At 37.1% G+C, this 26,496-nt stretch overlaps 1 protein-coding gene across 35 annotated transcripts in view; it reads right to left on the bottom strand.

Moving 5' to 3' along the window:
• Positions 1–26,496, bottom strand: part of PBRM1 (polybromo 1) — a 122,539-nt gene that overhangs the window by 18,810 nt on the left and 77,233 nt on the right. For 27 of the 35 annotated variants that reach the window (XM_008513119.2, XM_070575030.1, XM_070575021.1 and 24 more), the window contains 5 exons: positions 22,816–23,001; positions 14,896–15,053; positions 13,993–14,256; positions 9,253–9,398; positions 6,928–7,085 (listed from right to left, as the gene is read on the bottom strand). In XM_008513119.2, coding sequence (XP_008511341.1) covers positions 6,928–7,085; positions 9,253–9,398; positions 13,993–14,256; positions 14,896–15,053; positions 22,816–23,001 — 912 coding nt within the window. The remainder of the gene's footprint in view (positions 1–6,927; positions 7,086–9,252; positions 9,399–13,992; positions 14,257–14,895; positions 15,054–22,815; positions 23,002–26,496) is intronic. The other 8 variants (XM_070575013.1, XM_070575023.1, XM_070575032.1 and 5 more) reach the window with 1 other exon arrangement.

Raw genomic sequence — 26,496 nt, 5'->3', positions numbered from 1 at the left:
TTCCTCAAGCAAAAAGAGGAAGACTGGCAACAGATGTTAGCTCAGGGCCAATCTTCCTCACACACACACACACACACACAAAAAGGAGCATCCGGGTAGTTTTAATTTGCATATCTCTAACGGCTGAGGTTGGACATTTTCATTTAAGAAACATCAGTAACTTCTTTCTGCTCTCTCTTATCCCTTGCCCATTTTTCTGTTGGATGTTTATATTTCCCAAATGTGGGGCTGGCCCAGTGGTGCAGCAGTTAAGTTTGCACGTTCTGCTTTGGCAGCCCGGGGTTCACCAGTTCGGATCCCGGGTGTGGACACGGCACTGCTTGGCAAGCCATGCTGTGGCAGGCGTCCCACATATAAAGTAGAGGAGGATGGGCACGGATGTTAGCTCAGGGCCAATCTTCCTCAGCAAAAAGAGGAGGATTGGCAGATGTTAGTCAGGGCTAATCTCAAAAAACAAACAAACAAAACCTTGTAAATCTGGGAATTTATTCTGAAGTTGATGTGAGTAATGGATACAATTTTATTTTTTCCAAATGATTATCCAGTTTCCAAACAACACTTGAGAAAAATCTATCTTTTCCCACTTATCTGGGATGATACCTTTATCATAAATTAAATTGTATTTGGTCTTCTGTAAAAACTTCTATTTTGTTCAAATAATCTGTTTATTCATATATTGTATAAATAATTTTAATTATTATAGTGTTATAATGTTTTAATACCTGGTCAGGATAGATCCTCCTTCACTATGAATTTTCCTGATTTTTATTTTGTTTAACAAGATTTAAAAAATCAATTTATTTAGTCCCAACTTCCTCACAAGAAAATTTCCATTGGTATGTCCCTCAGGATCACGTTAAAGATTAATTTAGGGAGAATGGACATCTCTATGATGTTGAGATTTCTCTTTTAAGGACATAGTATGCCTTTCAATTTGTTCAAACATTCTTTTTTAAATGCATCAAAAGTAGCATTAAAAAACTTTCTTTATAGAGACATGGCACATATCTTGTTAAATTTAATCCAAGGTATCTTACCTTTTTATTATTATTGAATCTTTTAAGGCAATTGACTTGTTATTAATTTTACGCTCAATCATCCTACTTCTCTTACTGTGTGCCACTGTTTCTTAGCTGATTCTCTTGAATTTTCATCTCCTTAATTTCCTTATTTTAGATTTCTGTTTCTTACTTCTAATTGTGCTGACTAGTACCTCCAAAAAAGGACATACCTATTTTGCTCTTGACTTTAACAGGAGTGTTCACAGCTAAAAACTTTTTAACCATTTACATGTAAAAAACAGGTCAGAAACATTTTAGAAGCTTAAAAGAGCTATAATTACTATGACTGCTTTGGACTTACATAGTGCTTTACTTACATAATCCAAAGGCTTTTCAATTCAGAGAAGGGATAGTTAGTATTTTCCATTTTTAATAGAAGGAAACATAGAGATTTGGAAAGGGCAAAAATTCTGCTCATAGCTCAAGAGTAAAAATGACTGGTGGCCCTGGAATGGATGTGGTGTCTCTGTGCCCTGACTTGGGGTTCCTACCAGGCCCTCAAGAGACAAGGAAAAGATAAAAATTTGGGAAGCTTCATTTAATAAAAGCATAAAAAATTTACAAAAACCCACTGGATTTTGACTGGAAATGCAATGAATCTATAGATGAATTTGGGGAGAACTGATACCTTTATAATACTGAGTCTTCCGGCAATAAACATGATAAATCACTTCATTTATTCAGGTCTTCCTTAATTTCTCTTGGTAATTTTCTTATTTTTTTTTCTTGGTGTGCATGTGTAGGAGTCTTACACATCTTTTTAAAGATTACTAGGTATTTAATGTAAATGGCATATTTTTAAAATTTAATTTTCTTTTGCTAGGGAAGGTTCGCCTTGAGCTAACATCTGTTGCCAATCTTCCTCTATTTTGTATGTGGGTCGCTGCTACAGCATGGCCATGGATGAGTGGTGCAGGTCCGTGAATGGGAACTGAACCTGGGCTGCGGAAGTGGAGTGCACCAAACTTAACCACTAGTCCACCAGGGCTGGCTCTAACATTTAATTTTCTAATTGCTCATTGATGGTAAACAAATATAAATGGTCCTGATATTTTCATTTATTAATTCTAATAGATTATCTGAATATCTCTTGGATTTTCTAAGGTATCTAATAATGTCTTTGCAAAAATTGATCCTTTTATTTTTCCTTTCTAATCTTTAAAAACCTTTTATTTTTCTTGCTTTACTAAGAACAGTTTTTCGATTAATGGAACATTAAAAAACAAATCTATGAAGAAAAGAGAACCTGTAAATAAATTAGGAATTGGCATATTTCAGGAGCCCAGGTTCCAGGAAATTTTATCATCCATGTGCCTAAGGGTAGAGGCACTCTCCGCCAGGTGTGGCTGTGTTCACTCCCAAAAGCAACTTCCCTGTGGCCATCTGATTACCATTTAAGTTAGTGAAGACAACTCTGAACAGAACTGAACAAAGAGCATATATATAATAGCTAGGAAAAAGGGCAGTCTCCTAAGTGAAATACGCCCACCAGGTCTACATCACAGAAGATGAAAAAATTACACCTTACCTAATTACATTAAAACTTTTGTTTCAGAAAGAGAAAAATGAGATTTGTATTCAACAGTGTGTATAGTTAACATAATGAAATTATAAATCCTCCAAAGCTTAAATTTAAACACTTTAAATTATTACTCTCTAAAGAAATAAATTAATTAAAAAAAAAAAATCTGCCTCCCGGGGCTGGTCCAGTGGTGTAATGGTTAAGCTCGCACACTCCACTTTGGTGGCCTGGGGTTTGCTGGCTCAGATCCTGGGCGCTGACCTACGCACCACTCATCAAGCCATGCTGTGGCAGGCATCCCACATATAAAATAGAGGAAGATGGGCACAGATGTTAGCTCAGGGCCAATCTCCCTCAGCAAAAAGATGAGGATTGGTGGCAGATGTTAGCTCAGGGCTAATCTTCTTCACCAAAAACAAACAAAAACCAAAAAATACCCCCTGTCTCCCTGCAATATAAAATTTAACAAAATCTTTTGCTTGGGGGTGGGGTGGGAGTGGGGGTAGATACTAAAATCCACAAGCTGGGCTGAAATCCTATTTTGTGACCACTAGATGCATTTTCTTCTGGGGTTACCTCAAGGTGAAGTACCCATACATCTCACTGTATGCCTGTTGTCTCATCTAATATTACTGGCACCTCCTTTCACTCTCAAAAGTGTCCCAGTTGGCTGTAAACCAACCAACATTCCAAACACCAGTACAGGAGTCGAAGCAAGAAGACCTAAGTTTTAGTTCTGGCCCATTTCTTGGACAGTAACTTCACGTTTCTGAGAATATCAGCATCTTGCATACAGGGTCATGGTGAGAAATAAATGACAACCTGGATATAAAACTAGTTTATAAACTATAGAATGCAACACATTCTAATAGGCATCTTTAAAAAGAAATTAATCCAAGAGACATCAGTGAAAATGATGGAGTAGGAGATCCAAGGGTCATTCCTTCACAGAAACACTGAGAAAAGTTAGCAAAAACTCTCAGAATCAACATTATCAGAACTCTGGAAAATAGCAAAGGTTTACAGGAACCAAGTAAATGCTTAATCAAGAAAAAAAGTGACTGACAACTAGCAGGAGAGCTTTGTGGCATTTTAACTTACCCTCGCCCCAATACCCCCCCTTTCTGGCTCAATGGTAGTCTTGAAGATGGCAGCTTATGTTCCTGGTTTGAGTTTCTGGTGCTGGAAGGAGAAGCACAGTCTTTGTTCTCAAAAAATTGTGGTTGTCTGTTTTGACTTGTTGGGTGGCTTCCTGAAGGACTAAGGCAAAGGGCTTGCCTTTATTTTTCTTAACTTGAAACTCTCTTGGAGCAGAGAAGTGGCTATGATACTTTCGTTGAAAACATTTAAAGGCAAATGAATCAGCTGCTGCCAGCTGGGGCAAACAGCAGACATGCTGAAAAGCCTGGGAGAATAAGCTGGGGAGTGAGATCCTTTGGGGAATAAGAGTTTCCTGGGAATCTAGAAAGCCATGCACATGCCATGGGCAGGGTGCATGCTCAGAAAAGACTTGAAAAGGCCCTAAACTCTCACCTTTGCCTGACTGTCAAGCCCTGTGCAAGGAGGAAGTGAAGGCAAAGGCAGAGCTGTAAACTTCCGGGCTGAGTGTTGAAGGTGTGTTCTAACATAGACACGGCATCCAGTTTCAAAGACTGGGAATTCTTCTTTTTTTTGGATCCAATCATTTAAGAAAATCCCTGTTAAATCATTAGCTGATCACTAATCTAGCAGAACAGGAACTTCAGTGACCACACATGACAAAAAACAGTCTTTAAAAAATAGTTTAGAAAAGTCACTAAACAAGCAACTACAACCCACAATAAGCAGTATCAACAAGGCCTGAGGAGGGAGGAGAATCTGATTTCCAGAGTTATTACAATATAATATTAAATATGTCTAGTTTTCAAAAAAATTATGAGGAATGCAAAGAAACAGGAAAGTACGGTCAAAACACAGAATAAAAAGAAATGAATGGAAACTGTCCCTGAGGAAGTCCAGATATTGGACTTCCTTGACAAAGACTTTAAATCAACTGTCTTAAATAGGCTCAAAGAGTTAAAGGAAACCATGGACAAAGAACTAAAGGAAACCAGAATGATGTCTCATCAAATAGATAACATCAATAAAGAGATAGAAACTGTAAACACTAAATGGAAATTCTGGGACTGAAATATACAAGAACTGAAATGAAAAATTCAGGACAGGGGTTCAACAGAAGATTTGAACAGGCAGAAGAATCAGTAAACTTGAAGACAAGTCAATTGAAATTATCAGTCTGAGGAAGAGAACAGAAAAAAGAATAAAGAAAATGAACAGAGTCTAAGAGACTGCGACACAGCATTAAGCATTTCAACATAGGCATAATGAGAGTCCTGGAAAGAGAAGAGAAAGCAAAAGGGGCAGAAAGAATATTTAAAAAAACAGCGGTCCAAAAATACCCAAATTTGATTAAAGGCATGAAAGAAAAAACTGTCAATGGAGAATTCTATACCCAGCAAAAGTATCCTTCAAAAATACAGAAGGAATCAAGACATTTCCAGATAAACAAAAGATGAGAGAGACTGTTGCTAGCAGACCTGCCCTACAAGAAATACAAAAGGGAGTCCTTCAGGCTGAAATGAAAAGACATTAGACAATAACTTGAAACCATACAAAGAAATAAAAAAAACCAGTAAAGGTAACTACATAGGTAAATATAAAAGCCAATATATTTTTGGTTTGTAACTTCTCTTTTTTCCCCTTTATGATTGTAAAGACAAATGCATAAAGCAATAATTATAAACCTGTATTTATAGGCACACAAAGTATAAAATGTAATTTCTGACAATAAGAACGGTGGACGGTGGGTGCTATAGAAGAGCAGCTTCTGTATACTATTTAAGCTGAACTAGTATTAATTCAAACTAGATGGTCATAAATTGAAGATGTAATGCCCAGGTTACCACTAAGAAAATAACTAAAAATAAACGATATGGTTGCTGTAACCAAAGGAGACTCCAGTCTCACCTTTGTTATGCTCCCTTTGAATCTCCTGGGCTGGGTTTACCCTTACTGGGAGTAAGGCTAGGGCACTACTCTAGTCTGGATCACAAGTAAAAAGGAAGACATGCTCTGCTGCAGAAACTTCAAGAAGGATTTAATAATTTCACTAGCTTTTGCTACCTCTCCCCAAGGTGGAAAGAGGAAAACATGTTGAATTATTGGCCATTCAGACAATTTCACCATATCCAATTCTGAAAAAATTCAAAGCACTAACAACAGCCTAGATAAACATTAAAGTGATTAAACAAAGTCAAAGTGTAAAATACTTTTTAATTTGTAAATTTCCTTTGGTCATCAGTATGGTGGCTGCTGCTTCTTTATAACCATGTGTGGTCAACATAAAGCCTGTGACTAGTAACCTTTTGGAAAACCATTCCAAAAGATGTAATGAGTAGCTGGTATAAGTATGCTGCAGAGTTAACTCAGGGCCACAGGAAACACAATAGCTTAAAACAATGACAGTATATGATGGATATAACCAGATCTGAGAAGCAGAATGCCACTGTGAACACTCAGTAGGATGACTGAACCAAAAGATCAGTCCTTCACATTTCTGGAACAGGGATGATACCATTACTAGAGTTAAGAGTCCAACAGAGACTATAAAAGTCTCTTAATTGCTCTCCCTGCTTCCTAACTTATTCTTACAACACATTCTCCAAACTGCAGCCACAGTGATTCCTCTAATGTGTATGTTGGCTCACATCACCTCTCTGCTCAGCCCCCTTGCAGCACTTCCTATTTGCTCCAAACTCAACTGCACGATCTCTAAGACCTACCATGACTGGGTACTCAGCCACCTTAGAGGGCTTATTCCCTAACACACACCCCTGACCTGCTCCAGCCACCCAGCTTTCTTATTGTGTGTCAAACATGCCCAGATACTCTCTGCCTTATGGTCTTTGCATTTGGTGTTTACTGTGTCTAAAAGGAGTAAAATCTCACATATTAGAATGACTTTCCTCTTCACTTCTTTCAGGGCTCTACTCACATGTCACCTATCAGAGAGGCTTTTGCTGACCACATTACCTAAAACAGGACCTCCTCTCACCATTACTCTCTACCCTCTTCCTCTGCTTTATTCTCATTCATAGCCTAATTACTACCTGATGTTCTATATATTTAATTTCAATTAATTTACTCACTCACCAACCTCTGCCTCATTGTCTCTCTAAGAGAACAGAGACTTTGGTTTGTATATTGCTACACACCTAGCACCTAGAACAGTGCCTAGCACAGAAGAAATATTCAATCAATTGTTGTAGAAGGAATGTGATTCAAGGAAAAGGCATAAATACCTACCCAGAATACATGTCATGGGGCAGGATTCTTCCAGATTACTCAGAAACACTTCTTTTTTGTAGAACATTTTTGTGGGCTCATGTTCTGTCTCTTCTGGGTGAATGAATATGGGGCCATAAAAATATGCAGCTCCATCTCGGACCCATACCTTTTCAATTCTTTGGGGAAAAAAATGGAGAAATTCTATTAAAATAGAATTCTGATGGGTTCATTCTTGAAGGATTAATCTAACAAAAATTCCATTAATCAAAAACTTAACTATATGTATTATTTAGAGGAGCTTCACTGGTTGTCTTGATAATAAGACAATTTCCTTGGATTTTTTCTGCCTTAAGCACACGAGAAAATACTTGGAAAGAGAGAAATGAACATTCAGCTACTCATCTGAGGGAAAAAAATATTTTATCATAATACCAAGGCATATAACAGTAGTTATATAGCTCTCTCTCAGGTCTTCTTCTTGAGGTGTTCATGATAAAAACAGAACTAAGCATTTGTCACTGGACTTGTGAGCCGAATAAACACACAGACCATCAATATCTGGGGTCAGATCACATGAGTGGCAGATATTCCTTTAACGCAATGGTTTGACCTTTTTGAAGGTCAAGATCTAATACCCCTTCGTCCCTCGAGAATCTGATGCAAGCCAGATACCATCACCCTAGAAAAAAATAAAAATTAACATCTGACTGCCATGTATCAGACACTGTACCATTTCTCACAAACACCCCATAAAGGTGGTATTATTATCCCCATAGTATTGTGGTTTCTGACATGAAGCAGCATCCTCATCTCAGTTAATGGTAAGTCCACCCTTTCAGTTCCTCAAGCCAACATGCAGGGGTTACCTTTGACTCCTCTATCTCCCTAAGACCCCACATCCCATTTTTCAGGAATCCTATTAACTTGACCTTTCAAAATAGGATCTGACTACTGGCCTGAGCCACCATCACTCTTGTCTGGGTTACTACAATAGCCTCCAGCAGATCTCTTTGCTTCTACCTTTGACCCGCTACAGTCTATTGTCAACAACCAGCAGGCAGAGGAATCTTGCTAAGACGTAAGTCAGATGTCATTTCTGTGGTACTCCATTTAATTCAGTAAAAGCCCAAGTCCCTACAACGGTGTCTGAGGCCCACATGATTTGCACCACATCCCCTGGCCCTCATCTCCTACCTAACTCATGCATTGCTCACTCTCCCTTTAACAACCTCTGCTGATTTGAACAGACCAGTAATGCTTCTCTCTCAGGTCTTTACAGGGCTGTCCCTAGATATTCATATTACTCACTCCTTCAGTTTCTTCAAGTGTTGGTTCAACTGTCAGTTCTCAGTGAGGCCTATGTACACCATCCTACTTAAAGTGCCGCACCTCCCCATTTTGACCATGGCACTCCCGACTCCCCATACCCTACTTTATTTCTCTCACAGCACATGTGATGATCTAATGTATGATACACACTTCACTTATTCATGATGTTTATTGTTTGTTCTGGCCACTAGAACAAAGATACATGGGACTAAAGATATTTGTCTGTTTTATGCACTAATATATCCTCAGAGCCTGGCAAATAGTAGGTGTGTAATAAATGATCACTGAATGATGAACAAATATGAGGAAACTGAAGCTCAGAGAGGTAAATTATTTGCCTAAGGACGTGAAATTAGCAGGGCTGGGACTTAAACCAAGATCTCTTGGAATCTACTGTTCTTAACCAGTATCTTCTACTGCCCAGCCCCATACCTGCCTCCTTTACTGATGTTTTATGCCATCTAACCATACTTTTATACATTTTCTTCTTCATCAAATATCTGAGCTCTTACTAGGTTTCAAGCACTACGCTCGGAGCAGGGGATACAAAGGTGAGCAAAAAGAGTGGGTCTCTACTCTCAGGGCATTTGCAGTCTCGTATGGAAACCTGACAATAAAATAACATGATTATGTGCCCTGAGGAGAAGGACATATATGGTACTCAGAGTGTGTGTAATAGGAAGACCCAACCTGGTCTAGAGGGGACAGGAAAGGCTTCCTTAAGGAAGCGTCATTTCAAATTTAAGATAAACGAATGCACCATAAGAAGTGGGCAGGGAGATTTCTGGGTTGAGAGTCCAGTAAATGGTAAGAGAAGAAAAAAAAAGAGTTCAAGGGAGGAATTTAAAGAAGGAAGTGTGGCTAGAGGAGAAAGCAGGAGAAATATGGTGTGAGAGGAGGCTGGAGAAGTTGCCAGAGGAGAGACTTTTGTCTTCCTCCTAAAGGTTGATAAATTTCTACTGGCTCCAAATCTCTCAGACCCAACCTCATAGTTCCCACTCCAGTAACACTCACCTGCCCACGCGAGGGCGCACCAGGCCATGGGACTTGATGAAGACACAGTCGCCAACCTTCAGCCACATGTCATTATAACGGAGCTGCTCAAAGTAGTGGCAACCTGGTTCACCATTTGACATCTCCACAGGGACATCTTCTTTCTCCTATGGTAAAGAAAACTGGTTGAAGATAGGCAGCTGACAATCAAAGAGTAAACAGAGAAGGTAAGAAAGGAAAGCAGACTTTCCTTCCCATCAACTTAAAAGAAAAAATAACCATAAATAGAAACTTTGATGAAGACAGGAGACCAAAAGATTAGATTACTGAAATCAAACTAAATCTTATCAAATATTGTACCTATTTTAAATTTCTAGTTAATTTTCATAAAATGTTACTCCAAGATGCTTTTATGCCCCTCTCTCTCCTTCCCCCATTCCCATAGCCTTTAGCAAAAAAACACTGAAGAAGACTTATCAGCATTCAAAAGCAGCATCATTCACGCATTAGAATGGAGCAAATTCTACACAGGCTTCCTCTTCACCAGTTACTAAGCTCTCAATTTCTTAACATTAACAATTGATAGATTTAAAATTTTTATCATTTTGATTTATTCCAATATGGAAAGTAATAGCATAGCCTCTGTGACATAAACACACATACTCTGTTTTTGAATAAATTACAGGGTCTGTCACCTACTAGCTGCTGTGACATTGGGCAAATTACTTGACTCCTTATGCCTCTTATGCTTTAGTTTCCTCATCTGTAAAATGAAGATAGTGTGCCCATCAGATGGGGAAGCTTAAATGACACAATCCATGTTAAGTATATAGAACAATGCTTGATTCACGAAAAGTACTTAACAAACATTGATCACTTAAACAATAATCAATTGTTTTACAGTTTTGGCAAAAAAAAAAGAGGAAAAAAAGATAACTTTGACTAGTAGAAATAAGAAACATCATTTACTGGGAACCTAGCAGATAATGGGAAGAACATTAGGTATTTTAAATATATTAACTCTAAAATATATAAAAGCTGAGGAAACTCCAGAACCCCCAAATTTTCTATGGCATCTCTCTGTCTCTGAGAATATCTGAAACTTCAAACTTAAAAAAAAAAAATCTCCTTTAGAATATCCAAGTCAATTAATGTTTTCATCTTTAGGACTTCAAATGTGATACTGAAGTGGTCATCTTGGAAAATCTTTAAGAATGAGAGAAGTCCCACATACATGCTGGGTGAGGGACACTTGAAGGAATGGGAACTATAAATAAAGTAACCCCTGAGATTAAGAATACTTCTTTCTTTTAGGAATCTTTTAGGTTCTGTTCTAAATTATTCTTTTAAAAAGTTCCTGGAATAACTTGTCTTGGCCATGCAATATTAAAATAAAGATATGAGACAAAAAAAGTAACTCATAGAGAGGACTATGGGGACTTATGAATTCTAATAATAATAATAACAAATCTAAGTTCATTTCTACACTGGCTTCCACTGATACTTCTTCTTCTTTTAAAATTAATGTCTCTATGATTCCTAGACAAATTGGTAAAATGTAAAAAATAACATGTTTTTTCCCAAGCTCCCTTTCTCTTGTAACACTTTTGTGATACTAAAATAGATATTTTTTTCTAAGACACTAAGAATTCAATTCTTTCCAGTTTTTACATTAACAATTAAAAAATTTTATCCTTCTTGATTATATAAAAGAAGTATATTTGTAGGAAATAATTTAAACACTAGAGTATGTAAACTTAAAAAACAAAAGTCTCGGGGGCTGGCCCTGTGGCACAGTGGTTAAGTTCAGTGTGCTCCACTTTGGCAGCCTGGGTTCTCAGGTTCAGATCCCGGGCGGGGACCTACACCACTTGTCAGCCATGCTGTGGCGGTGACTGACATACAAAATAGAGGAAGACTGGCAACAGATATTAGCTCAGGGCTAATCTTCCTCAGCAAAACCACCCCCCAAAAAAACAAAAAAAGCAAATCTTCTGTGACCTAACTCCAAAGATAACCACCCGGTTTAGTATATAGTTTTCCATGTTATTTTCACATTCATATAAGTAAACATACATTTTTCTTTTTCTGAAAAACAATGGAACCACACCCCATTTGCAACCTGTTAAGTATTAACATCTTTTTTCCACATAACCTGGAAAATTTTCAATGCTACTGCATATAGACCTACTTTATTCTTTTCATTGGCTGCACAGTTTACATTTTATGGATGTATGACAACTTAATTCCTATTCGTGGACATTTGGGTTCAGGGGGGTTTTTGCTTTTACAAACACTGACACCACCCCTTGTAGAGAATCCCTCAGTGTACCTATTTGAGCACTATGTTGGAGCACATTCCCTGCCATCAAACTGCAGGGTCAAAGGGAATGCCACCAATGGGCAATGAGTGTGTTGGCCCACACACATACCAGGCTGCATGTACTATCACACTTTAGAATTCTTGCTAGGCATTTTAAAAACTATTGGAGTAACACATTTTCTTATGTTTTTTGGCTACCTTCCTTCTATACATAATCTATTTGGTCTTTTGCCCATTTTTCTAGTGTTACTTTTTTCCTAGACTTCAAGGAGCTCTTTGCGTATTAGAAATAGTTCTTACACTCTTCTATTAAACTGATATTTTCAATTGTAAACTGATAAAATGATCATTTTTTTCTTTTATGGCTAGTGAGTCTTCTATCATACATAGAAAAGACCCATCCCAGGCTTATAAATGAATAAAAAATTATAGGTAAATAATAGTAAATGTACGTATGTTAGCAACTAGTACTCTTGTTTTTTTTTTTAATGTTTATATCTTACTTATCTTGGAATACGAAGTGAGGGAGAATTCAGTATTTTTTCTTTTTTTTTTTTCAAAATGGCTACCAGTTTTTCCAATATCATTTGATCTGTCCTCTCCTGCTGACTTAAAATACTACCTTTACATTCTGGATTTAATTGTGAAAAGCCTAGTCCTTGCACTGACTAGTCCCAAGCTAGTATCTCAATTTTTTTTAATGTATTTTTGTAAAATGTAATAATATCTGGCAGGGCAAGGCACTTTTGGTTACTTTTTTCCTCCTTTTTCTGGTGACTGTCACATATTTCTTCTTTCATAAGAATGCAAGAATAATTTTGTCAAGTTCCCAAAATGATTTATTCAAGTCTTTTATGTCCTTCAGTAGACTGTTTCTCTTTCCACAGATTCCATATATTTCTTTTAAAGTTATTTCTTAATGTATTTTGTTGTTAATGTAAACCGGATATTTTTTCCATGTGATTTTTCTAACAATTGCTAAAGTGTATTCAACATTTTCATTTTACTTCCAAAAGTCTTATGAATTATTGTTGTGTTTATATAAGAAAGCTACTGACTTGTACATGGATTTTCAAATTTCTATTTGTTGAATTCTCTATTTTCAAAAACTTTTGCTGAAGTCTTCCCCATTATCTGCAAAAAAAATAATCTTGCCTCTTTATTGTTAACATTTTTACTACTATACTTTGTCTACCTACATTGGCTACTTTCAGAAAAAGTTACCTAATTGTAATGGTATAGCAAACATTTTTGTCATGTGTATAACTTTAAAGGGAATTTCTTTTATAGGCTTTAGGCTTGAGATACAAATATAATTTAAAAAAAAATCACTTTGAGGAAATATCCATGTAAAGATTTAAATAAATCAAGACAGGTACTATACTTTATCAAATAATTTCTCCTTTTATCTATTAATATAATAAAGTGTATTAATGAATTTTCCTAATTTTGAATAATCCTTTCATTCATTCCTAGAATGAACTCCTTGCATTCCTAGAATGAACTCCTCCTCCTATGTGGTCATGTTCTTAAATAACTAATTTGATTTCACTTATAAAAATACTTACTTCCCAAAGCATCAAAATTCGTAAGTGAGACTAACTGTAGTTGTTTTTATTTTGTCAGGCTTTGGAATCAAGATTATCCTGGCTTTGTAAAACAAACTGGGAAGTTTTCTTTGTTCTCCATGCTCTGAGATGATTTAGACGAAATTATAAGTATAAGCTCTTAAAGGGTTAAAAGAATTCACTATGGAATTACCTAACCTGAGTACTCTTTGGGGTTAGATCTTTGAAATTTTAAAAAATTTCTTCAGGGCCAGCCCCAGTATCCTAGTGGTTGGGTTCGGCATGCTCTGCTTCGACAGCCTGGGTTTAGACCTACACCAAGTGTCTATCAGTGGTCATGCTGTGGCAGTGGCTCATATACAAAAAGGGGAAGATTGGCAACATACGTTAGCTCAGTGAAGCTTCCTCAGCAAAAAAAAAAAAAAAAATCTTCATGTTGCTGTCCACTTATGTATTATATCTCTTCTTGATTCCACTTTGGTACTTTGTATTATCCTAGAAAATTATTCATTTTATTCAGGTTTTCAAATTTATTAAAAGAAATGTACAAGTCTTTAAATTTCTTCATTTTGAGTGTCTGAGCTTTTAAGTCTCTTCTTTTTTCTTTATTAGGATAGTTAGTTTATCTCATTGGACTTGTCAAAGGATTAGTGCTTGCATTTACTTTTAAATGGTACTTTTCAATTCTACTGTTCTGTTTTCTATGTATTAATCTCTGTCTTTCCTTTACAGTTCCCTTCTTTCTCTTTGGCCACGGTTTTATGCTATTGCTCTTTTTCTGATTCTGAATTCAAATACTTTATTCTTTTATTTTCTGGAATAAATATTTGAAACGGAAAATTCTTTTCTGTGTGGCTAGTATCTACATACCTTTTCCAAGTTAAAACTGTCTTCAGTTCGACTGTCCTCTGAGTTGTCTGTGTTCTTCTCATCATCCCCTTTATCTGCATTTGCAAATACAGAGGCCACTCGGACCACAGGCAAGGGCACATCCCGTGGGACAAACCTAACTGAGCTGATGGGCATGGTCCACAGTTTAATTTTCTTAAAAGATTTGGTTTTGGCAGAATATCGTGACTCACAGACAAAAACATCCTCATCTCGAAAGTTTTCTGGGCATAATTTAAAGTATTCCTGAGGGATTTAACAATAAAATTAATTAGGTGAATTTTATGAAAACTAATCAATCAAAAGAACAAAAACATACACCAACCAAGGGAACAAACAAAAGCTAAACTGTTCACATTTTCTGACAGTTAACAATAAATGGCAAATGGCTAGAGATCTAGGAGTACTTCCTCGCTATACAATGGCTTTATTAAATACATGCCATTTAGCATACCAATTTGAAAATATATTAGCATTTCATATAGCAGTAATGTTCCTTAAAGATTTGGACAGGGCTCACATGTATCAGATAGATACACAAAAACTATACCTTATTACCTAAAAACCACACTTGCAATTGATAATGATCTTTCAGAGAATGTCATCCTTAAAAATCAGTGTGGCAATATAAAAAATTTAAGCCAAATGCATATAGTTATATAGTGTAGGCAGCAAATGGTCTTTCACCATCACGTTCAGGTTAATTTCTTCCCAAATCTTTACATATGGCCATACAGACAGAGCTTAAAAAACAAAAAACAAAACAAAACAAAACAAAAACACAGTTTAAAACAGAGTTCTTAATTTGTAAATATGAATTTTTTGTGCTTGCAAATTTTATTCCCAGAGTACGATTTATACTTTTGAGACTACTGAGTTTCTTACCTTGACAAACATGACCACACATTTTCCTAGAATTTTACTAACGGGAACTTTATTGTAATAGTCACTCTTAAAAACTTCCTTTTCTAGAAATTTTCGTGTAGCTAGATGGAATGTTTCATTCGGCCGATAAAACCAACAGCCATACAACCATTTTTCACCTCAAAAACAAAAGGAGAGGGAGAGAGAATTACTATTAACAGAAATCACATTCTTGGCAAAATGAGCAAATATTCTATCCATTCTGCCATGGCTCTAACCTAGCACTGTGCTTTTTAGGTCATGTTTCCTTAATATAATTATCTTAAAAGAAATAATACTTTGAAATAGTTAAGTGTAACGAGACCTAAAAAATGCTACCTTCCCCCTCATATTAAATGACGTATATAATATATAGAATGAGGAAGCTGATGAGACTTGCTCTACTCTGCTGGGGTCAGGACACACCTAAAGCTGTGTGCTTTAATAAGGGTACACAGATACTAAAAGACAGATTTAGCACTCAGGTGAAGGAATACAAAGGTATGTCACATGATGAACAGCTGAAAGAATGGATTGCCTCGATCACATTCCTGCCTGCTTTTGGCGTCATTAACTCCTATTCATTCTCTATATCTCAAGTTAAAGGCAAGTGTTCTAGGAAGCCTCAAATTCTAAGCCAGGTCACATGTCTCTATAATAATTTCCTTTTTATCTGTGATTTTTACTAGAGTGGTTTTGCCAGGGGCAAAACATGAGCCTCTTGTTCTTCTGAATCTCTGACTTCCTACAGAATTTGGCTCATGATGTGTTTTTGTTTTTTAATTGAGGTCATAATAGTTTATAACATTGTGTAATTGCAGCTGTACATTATTATTTGTCCATCACCATATACATGCCCCTTTACCCCATATGCACACCCCCCAAGCCCCTTCCCCTCTGGTAACCACTAGCCTGTTCTCTTTGTGTGTTTGTTTCTCTCCCACAAGAGTGAAACCATATGGTGTTGTCTTTCTCTGTCCGGCTTATTTCACTTAACATAATACCCCTAACATCCATCTATGTGGCTGCAAATGGGATGATTTTGTCTTTTTTTAATGGCTGAGTAGTATTCCATTGTATATATATACTACCTCTTCTTTATCCATTCATCAGTTGATGGGCACTTTGGTTGCTTCCATGTCTTGGCTATTGTGAATAATGTTGCATGAACACAGGGGTGCATAAGTCTCTTTGAATTGTTGATTTGAAGGTATTTGGATAAATACCCAGCAGTAGGATACCTACATCATATGGTATTTCTAATTCTAATTTTTTGAGAAATCTCCATACTGTTGTCCATAGTGGCTGCACCAGTTTGCATTCACACCAGCAGTGTGAAAGTTCCCTTTTCTCCACATCCCTTCCAACGTTTGTTATTTTTTTATTTTTTTTTAAATTTTTTTTTTCTGCTTTATCTCCCCAAACCCCCCAGTACATAATTGTATATCTTAGCTGCAGGTCCTTCTAGCTGTGGGATGTGGGACACTGCCTCAACGTGGCCTGACGAGCGGTGCCATGTCCACCCCCAGGATCCGAACCCTGTGCTGCCGCAGTGGAGCACGCAAACCCAACCACTCGGCCACGGCGCCGGCCCCCAACATTTGTTATTTTTTTGTCTTGGTGATGATAGCCATTCTAACCAGTGTAAGGTGATATCTCAATGTAGTTTTTTTTTTTTTGAGGAAGATTAGCTCAGAGCTAACTTCTGCTGCCAATCCTCCTCTTTTTGCTGAGGAAGACTGGCCCTGAGCTAACATCTGTGCCCATCTTCCTCTATTTTATATGTGGGACGCCTGCCACAGCATGGCTTGATAAGTGGTGCGTAAGTCTGTACCTGGGATACGAACCGGTGAACCCCAGGCAGCTGAAGCAGAGTGTGCGAACTTAAACACCACCGGGCCAGCCCCTCAATGTAGTTTTGATCTGCATTTCCCTTACGATTAGTGATGTTGAACATCTTTTCATGTGCCTGTAGGCCATCTGTATATCTTCTTTGTAAAAATGTCTGTTCAAATCCTCTGACCATTTTTTGATCAGATTGTTTTGTTGTTGTTGTTCAGTTGTGTGAGTTCTTTATATATTATGGAGATTAACCCTTTATTGGATATATGACTTGCAAATATTTTCTCCCAGTTGATGAGGTGTCTTTTCATTTTGTTCATGGTTTCCTTTGCCTTGCAGAAGCTCTTTAGTCTGATGAAGTCCCATTTGTTTATTCTTTCTTTTGTTTCCCTTGCTCGAGTAGACATGGTATTTGAAAAGATCCTTCTAAGACCAAGGTCAAAGAGTGTACTGCCTATGTTCTTTTCTAGGAGTTTTACGGCTTCATGTCTTATCTTCAAGTCTTTTATCCATTTGAGTTAATTTTTGCTTATGGCAAAAGATAAAGGTCTACTTTCATTCTTTTGCATGTGTCTGTCCAGTTTTCGCAATACCATTTATTGAAAAGAATTTCCTTTTTCCATTATATGTTTTCAGCTCCTTTGTCAAAGACTAGCTGTCCGTAGATGTGTGGTTTTGTTTCTGGGCTTTCAGTTCTGTTCCATTGATCTGTGTGCCTGTTTTCATACCAGTAGCATGCTGTTTTGATTACTATAGCTTTTCAGTATATTTTGAAGTCACCAATTGTGATGCCTTCAGTTTTGTTTTTTTCTCAAGATTGCTTTAGCCATTCGGGGTCTTTTGTTGCCCCATATGAATTTTAGGAATGCTTGTGCTATTTCTGTGAAGGATGTCATTGGGATTCTGACTGGTATTGCCTTGAATCTGTAGATTGCTTTAGGTAATATGGACATTTTAATTATGTTTATTCTTGCAATCCGTGTGCATGGAATATTTTTCCATTTCTTTCTATCATCAGTTTCTTCCAATAATGTCTTACGGTTTTCATTATATACGTCTCTCATCTTCTTGGTTAAATTTATTCCTAGATAGTTTATTCTTTTTGCACGATTGTAAATGGGAGTGTATTCTTGAGTTCTTTGTTAGTCATTTGAGTATAGAAATGTAACTGATTTTTGTAAGCTGATTTTGTACCCCGCAACTTTGCTGTAATTGTTGATTATTTCTAACAGTTTTCCGATGGATTCTTTGGGGTTTCCTAGATACAAAATCACGTTGTCTGCAAACAGCGAGAGTGTCATTTCTTCACTGTCAATTTGGATCCCTTTTATTTCTTTTTCTTGCCTAACTGCTCTGGCCAAAACCTCCAGTATGATGTCAGATAAGAGTGGCAAGAGTGGGCACCCTTGTCTTGTTCCTATTCTCAGAGGGATGGCTTTCAGTTTTTCCCTGTTGAGTATGATTTTGGCTGTGGGTTTGTCAAATACGGTCTTTATTATGTTGAGGTACTTTCCTTCTATACCCATTTTATTCAGAGTTTTTACCATAAATGGATGTTGGATCTTGTGAAATGCTTTCTCTACACCTACTGAGATGATCATGTGGTTTTCATTCTTCATTTTGTTAATGTGGTATGATTGATTTACAGATGTTAAACCACCCATGTCCCTGGTATAAATCCCACTTGATCATGGTGTATGATCCTTTTAACGTACTGATGTATTCGGTTTGCCAATATTTTGTTGAGGATTTTTGCATCTATGTTCATCAGTGATAATGGCCTTTAGTTTTCCTTCTTTGTGTTGTCCTTGTCTGGCTTTGGGATCAGGGTGATGTTGGCCTGGTAAAATGTGTTAGGAAGTATTCCATCTTCTTCAATTCTTCAGAATAGTTTGAGAAGGACAGGTATTAAATATTCTTTGAATGTTCGGTAGAATTCTCCAGAGAAGCCATCTGGTCCTGGACTTTTACTTTTTGGGAGCATTTTGATCACTGTTTCAATCTCTTTACTTGTGACTGGTCTATTCAGATTCTCTGTTTCTTCTTGATTCAGTTTTGGGAGGTTGTATGAGTCTAAGTATTTACCCATTTCTTCTAGATTGTCCAATTTGTTAACATATAGTTTTTCATTGCATTCTAATACTTTGTATTTCTGTGATATTTTTTGTAATTTCTCCTCTTTCATTTCAAATTTTACTTATTTGAGCCTTCTCTCTTTTTTTCTTAGTGAGTCTGGCTAAGAGCTTGTCAATTCTGTTTATCTTCTCAAAGAACCAGCTCTGAGTTTCATTGATCCTTTCTACTTTTTTTTTTTTTTTAATTTCAACTTCATTTATTTATGCTCTAATTTCTACTATTTCCCTCCTTATGCTGACTTGGGCTTTGTTTGTTCTTTTTCTAGTGCTGTTAGGTATAATTTAAGATCGCTTATTTGAAATTTTTCTTGCTTGTTAAGGTAGGCCTGTATTGCTATCAATTTCCTTCTTAGGAGCGCTTTTGCTGCATCCCATTTGAGTTGGTATGGTGTATTTTCAATTTCATTTATTTCCAGATAGTTTTTTGATTTCTCCTTTGATTTCTTCAATGATCCATTGGTTTTTCAGTAGCATGTTGTTTAGTCTCTGCATCATTTGTCACTTTCCCAGCTTTTTTCCTGTGGTTGATTCCTAGTTTCATGGATTCATAGCTGGAAAAAAATGCTTGATATAATTTCAATGTTCTTAATTTACTGAGGCTTGCCTTGTTTCCCAACATATGGTCTATCCTTGAGAATGTTCTATGTACACTTGAGAAGAATGTATATTCTGCTGTTTATTGATGGAATGTTCTATATATATCTATTAAATCCATCTGGTCTAGTTTCTCATTTAATTCTACTATTTCCTTGTTGGCTTTCTGTGTGGATGATCTATCCATTGATGTACGTGGGGTGTTAAGGTCCCCTACGTTATTGTGTTGCTATTAATGCCTCCTTTTACACTGTTAACGTTTGTTTTATGTACTTTGGTGCTCCTGTGTTAGATGCATATATATATTTATAAGTGTTATGTTCTCTTGGTGGAACGTCCCTTTTATCACTATATACTGCCTCTCTCTGTCTCTCCCTGCCTTTTTTATCTTGAAGTCTACTTTGTCCAATATAAGCATGGCAACACCTGCTTTCTTTTATTTGTCAGTAGCTTGGAGTATCATCTTCTATCCCTTCACTCCGAGCCTGTGTTGGTCTTTAGACTTGAGATGTGTTTCCTGGAGGCAGCATATTGTTGCGTCTTGTTTTTTAATCCATCCAGCCACTCTGTGTCTTTTGATTGGAGAACTCAATCCATTTACATTTAGAGTGATTATTGACATATGTTGGCTTAATGCCATTTTATCACTCGTTTTCTTGTTGTTCTGTATTTCCATAGTTTCTTGTCCCATGTATTTGAGACTGCCAATTCAGTTTCATGGTTCTCTATGTAGGTCTTCTCAGTTTTTTCCTTATTTATCATTTGCATCTCTATTCTGATTTTCGTTTACTGGTTAATGTGAGGTCTGCATAAAAGATCTCATAAATGAGATAGTCCATTTTCTGATAGCCTCTTATTTCCTTAGTGTAAGCAGGTTCTAACTCTTTGCTCTTACCAGTTTAACTTTTTGTTGTCACAACTTATTTTGTTTCACGTTGTGAGTTTGTGGTTAAAATGCAGTGATTATATTTATTTTTCATGTTTTCCTTCCTTTTATCTTTACTGTTATTATTGCTTGCTAATCTGTTCTGATGGAGAGCTGCAAATTTTCTGACTTTGTCTGCCTATTTAGCTCCTTGCTCAAGGTTTTGTAAAGCTGCCCTTTTTTTTTTTTTTAAGGTATGAGGGCTTTCTTGATTTTTTAAAAGATTTTTTCTTTTGGTTAGGAAGACTGGCCCTGAGCTAACATCCGTTGCCAATCTTCCTCTTTTTTTTCTCCTCAAAACCCCACTACATAGTTGTATATCCTGGTTGTAGGATCATTCTAGTTCTTCTATATGGGATACTGCCACAGCATGGCTTGATGAGTGGTGCATAGGTCTATGCCCAGGATCAAACCAGTGAAGCCCAGGCTGCTGAAGTAGAGCGTGTGAACTTAACCACTCGGCCAAGGGACTGGCTCCCTTGATCATTTCTTGTAGGGTGGGTCTTGTGGCGATTAATTCCCTCAGTTTTTCTTTATCTGGGAAAGTTTTTATTTTCCCATCATATTTGAAGGATACTTTCACTGAATAGAGTATTCTTGGCTGAAAGTTGTCTTTCAGAATTTTGAATATACCACTCCACTCGCTTAGCCAGTAAGGTTTCTGCTGAGAAATCCACTAAAAGCCTGATAGGGGTTCCTTTGTAGGTTATTTTCTTCTGCCTCACTGCCCTTAATATTTTTTGTCACTGACTTCTGCCAGATTTACTAATATATGCCTTGGAGAAGGTCTTTTTACATGGATGTACTTAGGAGTTCTATTAGCTTCTTTTACTTGTAATTCCAGCTCCTTTCCCAGGTTTGGGAAGTTCTTAGCTATTATTTCTTTGAACAAGCTCTCTGCTCCTTGCTCCCTTGCTTCTCCCTCTTGAATACCTATAATCTTTATGTTGCATTTCCTAACTGAGCCAGATATTTCTCAAAGAATTTCTTCATTTCTTTTTATTCTTAGTTCTCTCTCCTCCTGCATCTGACACATTTCTATATTTCTGTCTTAAATTGCTAATTCTGTCCTCCATAATATCAGCTCTGCTCTTCAAAGACTCCAGATTTTTCTTTATCTCATTCATTGTGTTTTTCATCTCCAACATTTCTGATAGGCTTTTCTTTAGAGTTTGAATCTGTTTTGTGAAAATTCCCTCTGTTCATTAATTTTATTCCTGATTCCACTGAACTGTGTTTCTGAATTTTCTTGTAATTCATTGAGTTTTTTATGATAGCTGTTCTGAATTCTCCATCATTTAGATTGCAAATTTCTGTGCCTTCAGTATTTATTTCTGGGTGCTTGTCATTTTTCTTCTGGTTTGGAGTGCTAATATACCTCATTCTATTCTGTGGGGTGGATATGTGCCTTTACATAGTAGAAATACCTGGTTTCAGATTCCATCTGCCACCACTGTGGGGAGGCAGGGGCAGGGGCAGGGGCAGCAGCTGTGTAATCTGAGCCTGCCTCGATCCTTGGCAGCTGTGCCTGACCTTTGGTAGCTATGCTGACAGAGTCCATCTCCATTTGCCCACTTGCTGCAGCTGCTTTACACACTGTATGTGCTGGCCCTCTGGAGGGAGTCCCTTGCTCTGGCTGACTGGTGGAACCCATAAGCCAGGCAAGGGGAGGAGCGATTTCTCTCATGTGCGATCCCAGGGGCACTCTCACTTTGCCCTCGCTATCTGCCCTCCTGGGCTATTTGGCTTTGTGAATATGACCCCGCGACTGCTTTGCTTCCTCTATATGGAGCTTTCCCACCGGCTGGGAGGGAACTTGGAGAGCGAAGGTGTTCCTGTGTAGGGCTGCTCTCTACCCCCTCTCCTCTTAGGGCCACGCATGGTCCTATGCCCTAGATCACTGTGGTTGGGGGAGGGAGGGGATACCCCCTTATCTCCTTCCACTGCCTCCTGTAGGGTCCAGCACTTCCACCTTCAGACGTATGGCTGTGTGGATCTCACATGTCTATTGTGTTGTATGAATGTCCTTTGTTGGTTTATGAATGTCCTTTTGATTGCATCTTAGGGGGTGGAGTCTAAGGGAAGAACTCACTCCACCATGATGCTGATGTCACTCCCTCTGGCTCATAGTGTATTTTTAATAAATATCAGTGAATGAAATGGCATTTTAATAACTATCAGTCTCAACTAGACTTCAGGAAGTTGCATTTCTTTTTATTCAACTACCACTGCTAGATCCTATGTTTTTCATATAGTGGGGGCTTAATTATATTTACTGATACATTGTAGAACAACTACTGTTGGAAGACATAAAATGTCTGAGTTACAATTTTCTTCCCTGAGGACCAAGGAGGAGTAAAATAGACACATCTCACCAATCTGTCCTTCAGTTTAAAACAAACTTACCAGCAGAATCTTCCCACAGTCTCTCAATACAGACTATATGTGGTTGTAGGTTGGCTTCTGCAGGCTCAACATAGACGTAATCACCAACATGGTACATGCTGTTCTTAAAGCTGCAGTCCTGGCTGTATGTGCGATGTAAGCCTGAGAGGCCCACAGCACCTGAGGAATCTTCACTCTTTTCAGCTTCTTAGGTAAAAAAGAGAAAAAAGTTCTCATTTAAGGGATGTTGGAATCAGAAGTAGGATTCAAACAACACATACTAATACATTTAATTCTTTTCTAGACATTCAAAGGCAGGATTCAGGACAAATAGTATGATATCCACATTCCCAACAGCCTCTACTCAAAATTGCCTTTTTGAATTACAACCAACTGCCATTAATTTAAATATATACATAAATAAACAAAGGAACTACAGAATAAAAATAATCACCATAATAACATATGCTCCTTGTAGTCATTCTGGATGATACAGAAAGGTATAAAAAGGAAAACAGGTCACTTGTAAATCACATAATCCTAGAGATAGTTTCATATGTACATCCTCTCCATCTTAATGCCTGAATTTTTTTTCCCCTAACAGTTATTACATGGATATGTCACAAGTAATAGAATCTTAGAATTGAGGAAATATGGAAATATAATATACTGTATTACATATACATATAATATACTGTAAACTATATATGTATACACTTAATATATCATAAACCTTTCCCCTGAGACTAAATGCTTTTCAGGACTTCTATTTTTGTTAAATAAGACTTTTTAATGGCTCCTGTACAAGCCATCATTTGAAAACACCATAGTTTTTTTTTTGAGGATAAAGCTTTGCCCATATCTTTGATTACTTCCTTGGGATAATTTTCCATAAATGGAACAGCTGAAAACAAGCATTTCAAATGTTTTTTAAATGCATATTTCAAACTGACCCCCAAAAGTCCATGTCAATTTAAGTCCCTCACTGTTTGGCTAAAAGGAATCTGCTTCTCCACTCCCTCTCTAACACTGGTGTTATAATTTTTAAAAAAGTTTTGCCAATTTTGGTAGAAAACGTTTTCTAGTAGTTGATTAATCAAATGAATCCCTGTGACACATGCAGCAGATTCACAAGATTCTTGAGAATTTTATACCAGCAGGAATACTGTCAACTGGATGGAAAGGGACAGAAGGACTACAAAATGCAAGAAGACTGTTAAACCTAAAAATTCTAGAGACAGGAACTGATAAAACAACTCAGCCGCAAACATGTGCTACCTTTCATGACAAAGGACGCTTCAGAGGGCAGTGTTGAGTTGCAGAGGACTATTTCCAGGCCTTGAAACCTAATGGAGTCTGCCCAGCTGGATTTGAAATTGCTTGGAATTGATGACTCTTTTTTCTTCCATTTCTCCCTTTTTGAATGGAAATGTCTCTACCTGTTATCCTACTCATAACTCATCACTATACTGTAGCAACAGAGAATTTATTTCTTTAGTTTCACAAGTCCACAGATGGAGAGGAGTTGTGTCCCAGGATGGATAAATCCCACAGCCTCACCCATACACCTAATTTAGATGATTTAAATAATATTTTGGATTTTTAAGCTGATGATATTTAAATGAGATTTTGGTACCTGGTAGAGAAGTGTTACTGTAACAAATATCTAAAAAATATGGAAGTGACTTTGGAATTCAGTAGTAAGCAGAGACTGGAAGAATTTTGAGGAGTTTGACAGAAAAAGCCTAGGTTGCCCTGACTAAACTGTTAGCAGAGAAATGGGCATTAAAGACTTGGCAGCTGAAGGCTCAGAAAGGAATGAAGAAAATGGTACTGGAAAGTGAAGGAATGGGGTTCCTAATATAGTGGCAGAAAGCTTAGCAGAAGTGTGTCCTGCAGTTATTTGGATTCTAGGCCTCCTGGGTTTATCTTTTTCTTTTTTAAAGATTTTATTTTTTTCCTTTTTCTCCCCAAAACCCCCAGGTACATAGTTGTATATTCTTCGTTGTGGGTCTTCTAGTTGTGGCATGTGGGACGCTGCCTCAGCGTGGTTTGATGAGCAGTGCCATGTCCGCGCCCAGGATTCGAACCAACGAAACACTGGGCCGCCTGCAGCGGAGCGCGCGAACTTAACCACTCGGCCACGGGGCCAGCCCCTGGGTTTATCTTTTAGTTATCTTTTTCTTTCTTTATTTCTCTTTGTGGTTGTTTTACTTCCTTGGAGATTTCTTCAATTTTATCTTCTAATCCCTTTCTAAATATTTCCTTTCTGCTATCATTTAAAAACAAACTTTTTTATTGAATAAATTTGACATATTGTGTAAATTTAAGTTGTACAGTATGTTACTTTGATACATTTATATACTGTTGCCATTGCAGTGATATCTATCACATTACAAAATTATAGTACAATATTGTTGTCTATATTCATTATACTGTGCATTAGATCTCTATGGCTTATTTACCACACTTGTTGCAAGTTCGTACCCTTAAGCAACATCAATCTTATCCCCCCACTATCATTTTTTTAAATAGCTTTATTGAAATATAATTCACACACTGCACAATTCACCTATTTAAAGTGTAGAATTCAATAGTTCTTGGTATGTTATTAATTTTTAAAAATTGCGGTAAAATATATATTACATAAAATTTGCCATTTTTGACCATTTTTAAGTGTATAATTCAGTGGTATTAATTACATTCACAATCTGTACAACCATAACCACTATTTCCAAAATTCTTCTTTACTCTAAACAGAAACTCTGCAACCGTTAAGCAATAACTCCTCATCTCTCCTCCTCCCAGTCCTGGTAACCTCTAATCTACTTTCTGTCTCTACGAATTTGCTGTTCTAGTTACCTCATATAAGTGGAATCATATAAAATGTCCTTTTGTGTCTTGCTTATTTCAGTTAACATAATGTTTTCATGCTTTATCCAAGTTGTAGCATGTGTCAGGACTTCAATACTTTTTATGGTGGACTAATATTCCATTGTATTTATACAGTCATGTGATGCTTAATGATGGGGATAAGTTCTGAGAAATGTATCATTAGGAAATTTTGTCCTTGTGTGAACATCAGAGAGTGTACTTATACCAACCTTAGACCACTACACACCTAGGCTATATGGTACTAATCCTATGGGACCATTGTTGAGTATGCAGTCCGTTGTTTACTAAAATGTCATAAATTGGTGTCTGACTGTATGCCACATTTTGTTTATCCTTTCATCTGTTGATGGACACTTGGATTGTTCCTTTTGGCTATTGTGAAGAATGCTGGTATGAACACTGGTATACAAGTATCTGTTTGAGTTCCTGCTTTCACTTCTTTCAGGTATATATCTAGGAGTAGAACTAATGGATCATACGGTAATTCAATATTTAGCTTTTTAAGAAATTGCCAAACTATTTTCCATAGTGGAGGCACCACTTTACATTCTTATCAGCAATGTATGAGGGTTCTAATTTCTCCATATCCTCACCAACACTTGTTATTTCCCCCTTTTCTGGATATAGGGTATGAAGTGGTATCTCACTAAAGTGTTGATTTGCATTCCCCTAATGATTAAAGACACTGAACATTTTTTCATGTGCTTATGGCTGTTTGTATAATTTCTCTGGAGATTTATCTGTTCAAATCCTTTGCTCATTTTTGAATTGTGTTTTGTTGTCACTGAACTGTAGGAATCCTTTATA

This window comes from Equus przewalskii, chromosome 15, assembly GCF_037783145.1.
Source record: "Equus przewalskii isolate Varuska chromosome 15, EquPr2, whole genome shotgun sequence".
Lineage (NCBI taxonomy): Eukaryota > Metazoa > Chordata > Mammalia > Perissodactyla > Equidae > Equus > Equus przewalskii.
This window is presented reverse-complemented; position numbering and strand designations above follow the sequence as displayed.